The sequence below is a fragment of the Salvelinus namaycush genome, chromosome 38 (genome assembly GCF_016432855.1).
Source record: "Salvelinus namaycush isolate Seneca chromosome 38, SaNama_1.0, whole genome shotgun sequence".
NCBI classification, from domain to species: Eukaryota; Metazoa; Chordata; class Actinopteri; order Salmoniformes; family Salmonidae; genus Salvelinus; species Salvelinus namaycush.
In genome coordinates this window covers 20907730-20919144 of record NC_052344.1, presented here as the reverse complement: position 1 = coordinate 20919144, position 11415 = coordinate 20907730, and the positions used below count along the sequence as shown (strand labels likewise).

At 46.2% G+C, this 11415-nt stretch overlaps 1 protein-coding gene across 1 annotated transcript in view; it reads left to right on the top strand.

Annotated features, from left to right (window-relative positions):
* Nucleotides 1–2702: 2702 nt before the first annotated feature.
* The window catches only part of ccdc146 (coiled-coil domain containing 146), a 51645-nt gene continuing 42932 nt past the window's right edge, over nt 2703–11415 (top strand). The window contains exons 1-4 of the mRNA XM_038978036.1: nt 2703–2955; nt 3925–3998; nt 4306–4533; nt 7542–7728. Coding sequence (XP_038833964.1) covers nt 2710–2955; nt 3925–3998; nt 4306–4533; nt 7542–7728 — 735 coding nt within the window. The 5' untranslated portion in view covers nt 2703–2709. The remainder of the gene's footprint in view (nt 2956–3924; nt 3999–4305; nt 4534–7541; nt 7729–11415) is intronic.

The following is an 11415-nucleotide window of genomic DNA, read 5'->3' as shown; positions in this document are numbered from 1 at the left end:
GTTGAGCTAAGGCCTAGACAATGTTACTGTGTTAGGGGGTTGAGCTAAAACAAGGTTACTGTGTTAGGGGGTTGAGCTAAAGCCTAGACAAGGTCACTGTGTTAGGGGGTTGAGCTAAGGCCTAGGCAAGGTCACTGTGTTAGGGGGTTGAGCTAAGGCAAGGTCACTGTGTTAGGGGGTTGAGCTAAGGCCTAGGCTAGGTCACTGTGTTAGGGGGTTGAGCTAAGGCCTAGGTAAGGTCACTGTGTTAGGGGGTTGAGCTAAGGCAAGGTCACTGTGTTACGGGGTTGCGCTAAGGCCTAGACAAGGTCACTGTGTTAGGGGGTTGAGCTAAGGCCTAGGTAAGGTTACTGTGTTAGGGGGTTGAGCTAAGGCCTAGGCAAGGTCACTGTGTTAGGGGGTTGAGCTAAGGCCTAGACAAGGTCACTGTGTTAGGGGGTTGAGCTAAGGCCTAGGCAAGGTCACTGTGTTAGGGGGTTGAGCTAAGGCAAGGTCACTGTGTTAGGGGGTTGAGCTAAGGCCTAGACAAGGTCACTGTGTTAGGGGGTTGAGCTAAGGCCTAGGCTAGGTCACTGTGTTAGGGGGTAGAGCTAAGGCCTAGGCTAGGTCACTGTGTTAGGGGGTTGAGCTAAGGCCTAGACAAGGTCACTGTGTTAGGGGGTTGAGCTAAGGCCTAGACAAGGTCACTGTGTTAGGGGGTTGAGCTAAGGCAAGGTCACTGTGTTAGGGGGTTGAGCTAAGGCCTAGGCTAGGTCACTGTGTTAGGGGGTTGAGCTAAGGCCTAGGTAAGGTCACTGTGTTAGGGGGTTGAGCTAAGGCCTAGGCAAGGTCACTGTGTTAGGGGGTTGAGCTAAGGCCTAGACAAGGTCACTGTGTTAGGGGGTTGAGCTAAGGCAAGGTCACTGTGTTAGGGGGTTGAGCTAAGACAAGGTTACTGTGTTAGGGGGTAGAGCTAAGGCCTAGACAAGGTCACTGTGTTAGGGGGTTGAGCTAAGGCCTAGACAAGGTTACTGTGTTAGGGGGTAGAGCTAAGGCCTAGGCAAGGTCACTGTGTTAGGGGGTTGAGCTAAGGCCTAGGCAAGGTTACTGTGTTAGGGGGTTGAGCTAAGGCCTAGGCAAGGTCACTGTGTTAGGGGGTTGAGCTAAGGCCTAGGCAAGGTTACTGTGTTAGGGGGTTGAGCTAAGGCCTAGGCAAGGTCACTGTGTTAGGGGGTTGAGCTAAGGCCTAGGCTAGGTCACTGTGTTAGGGGGTTGAGCTAAGGCCTAGGCTAGGTCACTGTGTTACGGGGTTGAGCTAAGGCCTAGGCTAGGTCACTGTGTTAGGGGGTTGAGCTAAGGCCTAGGCTAGGTCACTGTGTTAGGGGGTTGAGCTAAGGCCTAGGCTAGGTCACTGTGTTAGGGGGTTGAGCTAAGGCCTAGGCAAGGTCACTGTGTTAGGGGGTTGAGCTAAGGCCTAGGCTAGGTCACTGTGTTAGGGGGTTGAGCTAAGGCCTAGGCTAGGTCACTGTGTTAGGGGGTTGAGCTAAGGCCTAGGCTAGGTCACTGTGTTAGGGGGTTGAGCTAAGGCCTAGGCTAGGTCACTGTGTTACGGGGTTGAGCTAAGGCCTAGGCTAGGTCACTGTGTTAGGGGGTTGAGCTAAGGCCTAGGCTAGGTCACTGTGTTAGGGGGTTGAGCTAAGGCCTAGGCTAGGTCACTGTGTTAGGGGGTTGAGCTAAGGCCTAGGCTAGGTCACTGTGTTAGGGGGTTGAGCTAAGGCCTAGGCTAGGTCACTTGAGCATATTGCACAGCCACTTGTTTCCTAAGCTTGTCGTGAACGTTGGTCACTTTTGCATCTTCTCTGTATTTCTGAGAATTTGTGTTCAAGTTCCTTCCTCTTGTTCCTTCCTCTAAATCAGGGGTGTCAACATCATTCCATAGAGGTCCTAGTGTCTGTGGGTTTTAGGTTTTTCTTTTCAGTTAACCCCTAGACAACTAGGTGAGGGGAGTTCCTCACTAATTAGTGACCTTAATTCATCAGTCAAGTACAAGTGAAGAGTGAAAAGCTGCAGACGCTCGGCCCTCCGTGGAAGGAGACTGACACGTGCTGTACATGATGCCGTGTCTGTTTACAGTCTCACAGAAGAGAAGCTTTGCCTGGAGAAGGAGTATGAGACTCAACCCAAACCAGTTGTAAGTATCCCAGTGCAACAGTCACAGATTTACCTCCCGTTGATAGTCATTCACATGATCTGTCCCATCATACACCTGGCACCACAGCATCACATTCCTTCATGTCACCTATAGTAGTAAATCACTCATTTAGAAGCAGAGAAATGACACAGTGACAGGACAGAGAAACAGACTGTGTCTTTGCTGCCAGGCATCCTTGTCAAAATGCTTGATTGATGAGGCTGGCTTCTTGACAGTTCAGTCTCCTCATTGTCATTGGGTTGTGGTACCATACATGCTTCTGTGTCTACCACTAAGAGAGGCCCGATCATTGATCTAATGATATTTTACATTACTCCTTTAATGAACTTTTTATTACAGTTGGTTTGGTTACAGTTAAACAGTAGTTACTTTTTAACACCCAGTTAAGCAACACTATAATCACATGGATGTATATAATCAAATTCCCAAGAATGTCACGACCCAGCTATTAGCTTTGATATCCGCTTCAAATAGCTGGCACAGTACTGTGTGTGTGTCCATGATTTGCACTTGCATGAATGTGTATTTGTGTCAATGTTGATGTATTTTGTATGTCCCATAAGCCATTGCTCCTGGTGTGTCCTCAGGAGCTGGAGAAGCGTGCGAAGGCCCTGAAGGACAGCAGTGAGGAGCTGAGGAAGGAGGTGTCTCAGAGGAGACAGGAGATACACATCCTGCTGGAGGACGTGGAGGCCAGGCACAAACTGATGACCAGGGAGCAGAGAGAACTGGACCACAAGAAGGACATCATAGTAAACAACCAGGTGACTGGTTGGAGGGGGCACAAGGGGTGGCAGAGGGGGGGTGGCAGCAGAGGGTGGCGGCAGAGGGGTGGCAGAGGGTGGTAGAGGGGGATTGGTGGTAGAGGGTGGGGAAGGCTGGTAGAGGGTGGTAGAGAATGGTAGAGGGGTGGTAGCGGGTGGTAGAGAGTGGTAGAGGGGTGGTAGCGGGTGGTAGAGAGTGGTAGAGAGGTGTTAGAGGGGTGTTAGAGGGGTGGTAGAGGGGTGGTAGAGAGGTGGTAGAGGGGTGTTAGAGAGTGGTAGAGGGGTGGTAGAGGGGTGTTAGAGAGTGGTAGAGGGGTGGCGGAGGGGTGGTAGAGGGGTGGTAGAGAGTGGTAGAGGGGTGTTAGAAAGTGGTAGAGGGAAGTGGTAGAGGGGTGTTAGAGAGTGGTAGAGGGTGGTATAGGGGTGGTATAGGGGTGGTAGAGTGTGGGGAGGGGTGGTAGAGGGGTGGTAGCGGGTGGTAGAGAGTGGGGAGGGGTGGTAGCGGGTGGTAGAGTGTGGGGAGGGGTGGTAGAGGGGTGGTAGAGGGGTGGTAGCGGGTGGTATAGGGGTGGTAGAGTGTGGTAGAGTGTGGGGAGGGGTGGTAGAGGGTGGTATAGGGGTGGTAGAGTGTGGGGAGGGGTGGTAGCGGGTGGTAGAGGGTGGTAGAGGGGTGGCAGAGAGGTGGTATAGGGGTGGTAGAGGGGTGTTAGAGAGTGGTAGAGGGTGGTAGAGGGGTGGTAGAGAGATGGCAGAGGGGTGGTAGAGGGTGGCAGAGAGGTGGTATAGGGGTGGCAGAGAGGTGGTAGAGGGGTGTTAGAGAGTGGTAGAGGGGTGTTAGAGAGTGGTAGAGGGTCAGTCTTGTGTTTAAAACAACATAGAGAAGGGCATTATATAAAACCATTGAAGTAAAAGAGCTCATTAGTTTTCCTATAATGTCCTTCTCTGTGGTGTGTTGTCTTGTGTCCCCAGGCTGAGTTGGCCCAGCTTCTGTCTGTGCCTGGCCAGCTGGGGAAGGAGATTGAGAGGATCAACAGGAAGAAGATGTAAGATGTGGCTGGCTATGAATCCATGTACTGGTGATGTGCTATATGGAACCTTCATAACTAACTCTGTAGCTACTAAAGCAGGAAGTAAGGCCATGTTCATGAGTCATGAAGGGAGACTCAACATAAATGTTGAACCAGTCCACAGTTTTTTGGGGCACCTACCAAGAGTAAACGGCTAACCCTACAGACCAATGTATCTGTCAAAACTGGCTGGAATGACGTCTTTGCAGGCTGTTTTGCTCGCTGGGTTAAGCCTACAGTCTACCAGCCTGGTGTAATGTATGTCTTCCTCTGTGGTGGCCAGGGACGTTGAGAAAAGTAAGGCGGCCCTGGACGAGCAGCTGTCTGAGGTGACGGCTCTGCAGAAGATGACGGAGGCCCGCTGTCGCTCCCTGGAGGAGGAGAAGAGGGAGGTGAGGAGGCAGGTGGAGGGGCGCAGGGCACACCTGGAGGCTGCCGAGAGGGAACACAGCATGCTGCAGAAAGAGCAGGAGATGACCAAGGAGAAGGAGGTCATTATGATGGGACAGAGGTACAGGACTGCAGACAATGTCTATGTATCTAGAGCAGCATCTGTATGCAGCGATAGTACATACAGTTGAAGTCGGAAGTTTACATACACCTTAGCCAGATACATTTAAACTCATTTTTTCACAATTCCTGACATTTAATCCAAATACAAATTCCCTGTTTTAGGTCAGTAAGGATCACCACTTTATTTTAAGGATGTGAAATATCTGAATAATAGTAGAGATAATTATTTATTTCAGCTTTTATTTATTTCATCACATTCCCAGTGGGTCAGAAGTTTACATACACTCAATTAGTATTTGGTATCATTGCCTTTAAATTGTTTAACTTGGGTCTAACGTTTTGGGTAGCCTTCCACAAGCTTCCCACAATAAGTTTGGTGAATTTTGGCCCATTCCTCCTGACAGAGCTGGTGTAGCTGAGTCAGGTTTGTAGGCCTCCTTGCTTGCACACACTTTTTCAGTTCTGCCCACAAATGTTCTATAGGATTGAGGTAAGGGCTTTGTGATGGCCACTCCAATACCTTGACTTTGTTGTCCTTAAGCCATTTTGCCACAACTTTGGAAGTATGCTTGGGGTCATTGTCAATTTGGAAGACCCATTTGCGACCAAGCTTTAACTTCCTGACTGATGTCTTGAGATGTTGCTTCAATATATCCACATAATTTTCCATCCTCGTGATGCCATCTATTTTGTGAAGTGCACCAGTCCCTCCTGCTGCAAAGCACCCCCACAACATGATGCTGCCACCCCCGTGCTTCACGGTTGGGATGGTGTTCTTCGGCTTGCAAGCCTCCCCCTTTTTCCTCAAAACATAACGATGGTTATTATGGCCAAACAGTTCTATTTTTGTTTCACCATACCAGAGGACTTTTCTCCAAAATGTACGATCTTTGTCCCCATGTGCAGTTGCAAACCGTAGTCTGGCTTTTTTTATGGCGGTTTTGGAGCAGTGGCTTCTTCCTTGCTGAGTGGCCTTTCAGGTTATGTCGATATAGGCCTCGTTTTACTGTGGATATAGATACTTTTGTACCCGTTTCCTCCAGCATCTTCACAAGGTCCTTTGCTGTTGTTCTGGGATTGATTTGCACTTTTCGCACCAAAGTACGTTCATCTCTAGGAGACAGAACGTGACCCCTTCCTGAGCGGTATGACAGCTGCGTGGTCCCATGGTATTTATACTTGCATACTATTGTTTGTACTGATGAACGTGGTACCTTCAGGCGTTTAGAAATTGCTCCCAATGATGAACCAGACTTGTCGAGGTCTACACATTTTTTTTCTGAGGTTTTGGCTGATTTCTTTTGATTTTCCCATGATGTCAAGCAAAGAGGCACTGAGTTTGAAGGTAGGCCTTGAAATACATCCACAGGTACACCTCCAATTGACTCAAATTATGTCAATTAGCCTATCAGAAGCTTCTAAAGCCATGACATAATTTTCTGGAATTTTCCAAGCTGTTTAAAGGCACAGTCAATTTAGTGTATGTAAACTTCTGACCCACTGGAATTGTGATACAGTGAATTATAAGTGAAATAATCTGTCTGTAAACAATTGTTGGAAAAATGACTTGTGTCATGCACAAAGTAGATGTCCTAACCGACTTGCCAAAACTATAGTTTGTTAACAAGAAATTTGTGGATATCAAGGCACAAGGTGAGACCCAGATGCAGACACAGGAGGCAGATGGTTGGAGTCTTACAATGTTTATTAACCCAAAGGAGTAGGCAAGAGAATGGTGGACAGGCAAACAGGTCAAAACCAGATCAGAGTCCAGGAGGTACAGAGTGGCAGACAGGCTCGTGGTCAAGGCAGGCAGAACGGTCAGGTAGGCGGGTACAGAGTCCAGAACAGGCAAGGTTCAAAACCCGGAGGACTAGAAAAAGGAGAATGCAAAAAGCAGGAGAATGGGAAAACCGCTGGGTGACTTGGAAACATACAAGACGAACTGGCACAGAAAGACAGGAAACACAGGGATAAATACACTGGCACAGAGTGACAGGAAACACAGGGATAAATACACTGGGGAAAATAAGCGACACCTGGAGGGGGTGGAGACAATCACAAGGACAGGGGAAACAGATCAGGGCGTGACAGTGGAGTGGTTGAAAAACAAGTTTTAATGACTCCAACCTAAGTGTATGTAAACTTCCGACTTCAGCTGTACATTACACTGTTGATACATTGTTTATTGTATCACTGCCTTCTCCTGAACATGTTTTATTACGTGAGGTAAATCCCTGGATAGTGATGTTCCCACCATCATGTTTTCAGGGGTTCCCAACAGAATAAACAACAAAAACACAAAATGTTGGGGCCACATGTTGGGGCCACAAACAGAGCTTGATGTGCCCAGTAAGAGTCAGAACATTTTCTAATTATCCCCCATTCATTTTGACAAGGTTTTCAATCATTGTAATGTGGGTGCATTAGGTTGTATTGTCCCCATTAGTCCAGACGCTGTCTCTCTTCAGAACCACAACTGCTGTAGAACCCCCCACTGGGACCTGCAGTGCCTTTACTGTTTCTCCCCTCTGGCCATAGCACAAGGACGGCACAAAAACCCATTCCACTGTAACTAGACTGAGATGGGAACCATATGCAGCTTCTCTATCTTACTGGTTCTATGTAGTCTTTGGCAGATATAAGGGGACAGTGCTGTGGGGAACAATGATAATGGGGTTTTCCTATGAGTTCTCTCTCCCTCTCCCTCCCTCCCTCGCTCTCGCGCTCTCTCTCTCTCTCTCTCTCTCTCTCTCAATCTCTCTATTTCTCTTTCTCTCTCTGTATGTCTCTCTGTATCCCTCTCTCTATATCTCTCTGTATGCTTTTCTTTCTCTCTCTCTCTCTCTCTCTCTCTTTCTCTTTCTCTCTCTATATCTCTCTGTATGTCTCTCTCTATATCTCTCTGTATGTCTCTCTCTGTATGTCTCTCTCTCTCTCTCTCTCTCTGTATGTCTCTCTCTCTCTCTCTCTCTCTCTGTATGTCTCTCTCTCTCTATTTGTCAGAGGTATGCTGGACATCAATACAGGCCACTGCATCATGGAAAGGAAGAGCGTGCATGAGAACCTGGCACGGAAGCAGCGTGAGAGGGACCGGCAGCTCAGAGAGCTGAAGAAGGTGGAGCTGCAGCTCAAAATGGCCCAGGATGCACTGGTCCACACTCAGCTACTGCATGACAAGACCAAGTCTACGGTTAGTTCACAGTTCACACACTAGCACCAAACAGGCCCAGGATGCACTGGTCCACAGCTCTGCTACTGCATGACAAGACCAAGTCTACGGTTAGTTCACAGTTCACACACTAACACCAAACAGGCCCAGGATGCACTGGTCCACAGCTCAGCTACTGCATGACAAGACCAAGTCAACGGTTAGTTCACAGTTCACACACTAACACCAAACAGGCCCAGGATGCACTGGTCCACAGCTCAGCTACTGCATGACAAGACCAAGTCTACGGTTAGTTCACAGTTCACACACTAACACCAAACAGGCCCAGGATGCACTGGTCCACAGCTCAGCTACTGCATGACAAGACCAAGTCTACGGTTAGTTCACAGTTCACACACTAACACCAAACAGGCCCAGGATGCACTGGTCCACAGCTCAGCTACTGCATGACAAGACCAAGTCTACGGTTAGTTCACAGTTCACACACTAACACCAAACAGGCCCACAATGTTCTGGTCCACAGTCTGCTGCACGACTAGTCAATGGAGTTCACAGTTCACACACAGCTCCTGCACGACCTCCACTTCCAATATGTATGGACTATGTAATGGTATCTCTCTCTCACTTTAAAATATGTTATTTTATAGATTTTAATTGGTTGATGTTTCATCCCCCCAAAAGCCTCTGTGCTTCCTTGATGATGTGTCCAAAGATCAAAGTGGCAGTGACACACGTCACTCACAGGTTTACAAATGTCCACATGGGACATGAGTGACAGACAGAGAGAGGAACTGGAAAAGTGTCAGCAGATTTTACACCATAAAACATGAAAGACATTGGTGTCGTGACGCATGTGGAACTTCCCCTATTAATGAAGGAAACCTTACACAATATAATGTTTTCCCGGTTTTATGAACTCAATCCAATGATTTATCTGTCATTATTTATTTCCTCAGTTGAATTCTGATCTAATTGAGCTTCGCCGTCTGCCACAGTTGTATAAAACACTATGCAGCGGAGGGAAGGGCTGCGTCCCAAATGGAACCCAGTTCCTTACAATAGGGCACTACTGTAAAAGTTGTGCACACTCTTAGAAAAAAGGGTTCCAAAAGCGTTCTTCGGCTGTCCCCATAGGAGAACCCTTTTATAGTTCCAGGTAGAAAGAACCCTTTTGTGTTCCATGTAGAACCCTCTGTGGAAAGGGTTCTACGTGTAACCCAAAAGGGTTCTACCTGGAACCAGAATGGTTCTACCTGGAACCAGAACGGTTCTACCTGGAACCAGAACGGTTCTACCTGGAACCAAATAGGGTTCTTCAAAGTGTTCTTCTATGGGGACAGCTGAAGAACCCTTTTATGTTCCAGATTGTGCACTCTTAGAAAAAAAAGGTGCTATGTAGGGAATAGTGTACCATTTGGAAGGTAGCCATGGTAATAGTGGTTTTATGGTAATAACAGCCTCTCTGTAATAACTGCCATTGTTGATGCTTTATGATTGACTGGTTTAATATAAAGCCTTGTGTTGTGTGAGACAACAAACCCAACATAATAACATGATCTAATGATTAACCATAATTATGTCCCAGTATTATTCATGGCATGTTCTACCATTGCCATTCTCCCATTCCACCTCAATCATTCCTCAATTAACCATTACAGTTTGTATGTGTGTGTTTCTCTGGGGGTTAAAACTGGGTTTTAATAAGATACATTTCTGTGCTCTGAAAAGGACAATAAAGTTTTGTTCTTCGACAGTATTTGTGCTCAAACAGAGACAGGTCATATCTGTTTAGAGACATTAATACTAGGAGAGGTTGTTGTTACAGAGGGATGTCAAACAGAGACAGGTCATATCTGTTTAGAGACATTAATACTAGGAGAGGTTGTTGTTACAGAGGGATGTCAAACAGAGACAGGTCATATCTGTTTAGAGACATTAATACCAGGAGAGGTTGTTGTTACAGAGGGATGTCAAACAGAGACAGGTCATATCTGTTTAGAGACATTAATACTAGGAGAGGTTGTTGTTACAGAGGGATGTCAAACAGAGACATGTCATATCTGTTTAGAGACATTAATACTAGGAGAGGTTGTTGTTACAGAGGGATGTCAAACAGAGACAGGTCATATCTGTTTAGAGACATTAATACTAGGAGAGGTTGTTGTTACAGAGGGATGTCAAACAGAGACAGGTCATATCTGTTTAGAGACATTAATACTAGGAGAGGTTGTTGTTACAGAGGGATGTCAAACAGAGACAGGTCATATCTGTTGAGAGACATTAATACTAGGAGAGGTTGTTGTTACAGAGGGATGTCAAACAGAGACAGGTCATATCTGTTTAGAGACATTAATACTAGGAGAGGTTGTTGTTACAGAGGGATGTCAAACAGAGACATGTCATATCTGTTTAGAGACATTAATACTAGGAGAGGTTGTTGTTACAGAGGGATGTCAAACAGAGACAGGTCATATCTGTTTAGAGACATTAATACTAGGAGAGGTTGTTGTTACAGAGGGATGTCAAACAGAGACAGGTCATATCTGTTTAGAGACATTAATACTAGGAGAGGTTGTTGTTACAGAGGGATGTCAAACAGAGACAGGTCATATCTGTTTAGAGACATTAATACTAGGAGAGGTTGTTGTTACAGAGGGATGTCAAACAGAGACAGGTCATATCTGTTTAGAGACATTAATACTAGGAGAGGTTGTTGTTACAGAGGGATGTCAAACAGAGACAGGTCATATCTGTTTAGAGACATTAATACTAGGAGAGGTTGTTGTTACAGAGGGATGTCAAACAGAGACAGGTCATATCTGTTTAGAGACATTAATACTAGGAGAGGTTGTTGTTGTTACAGAGGGATGTCAAACAGAGACAGGTCATATCTGTTTAGAGACATTAATACTAGGAGAGGTTGTTGTTACAGAGGGATGTCAAACAGAGACAGGTCATATCTGTTTAGAGACATTAATACTAGGAGAGGTTGTTGTTACAGAGGGATGCCAAACAGAGACAGGTCATATCTGTTTAGAGACATTAATACTAGGAGAGGTTGTTGTTACAGAGGGATGTCAAACAGAGACAGGTCATATCTGTTTAGAGACATTAATACTAGGAGAGGTTGTTGTTACAGAGGGATGCCAAACAGAGACAGGTCATATCTGTTTAGAGACATTAATACTAGGAGAGGTTGTTGTTACAGAGGGATGTCAAACAGAGACAGGTCATATCTGTTTAGAGACATTAATACTAGGAGAGGTTGTTGTTACAGAGGGATGTCAAACAGAGACAGGTCATATCTGTTGAGAGACATTAATACTAGGAGAGGTTGTTGTTACAGAGGGATGTCAAACAGAGACAGGTCATATCTGTTGAGAGACATTAATACTAGGAGAGGTTGTTGTTACAGAGGGATGTCAAACAGAGACAGGTCATATCTGTTTAGAGACATTAATACTAGGAGAGGTTGTTGTTACAGAGGGATGTCAAACAGAGACAGGTCATATCTGTTTAGAGACATTAATACTAGGAGAGGTTGTTGTTACAGAGGGATGTCAAACAGAGACAGGTCATATCTGTTTAGAGACATTAATACTAGGAGAGGTTGTTGTTACAGAGGGATGTCAAACAGAGACAGGTCATATCTGTTTAGAGACATTAATACTAGGAGAGGTTGTTGTTACAGAGGGATGTCAAACAGAG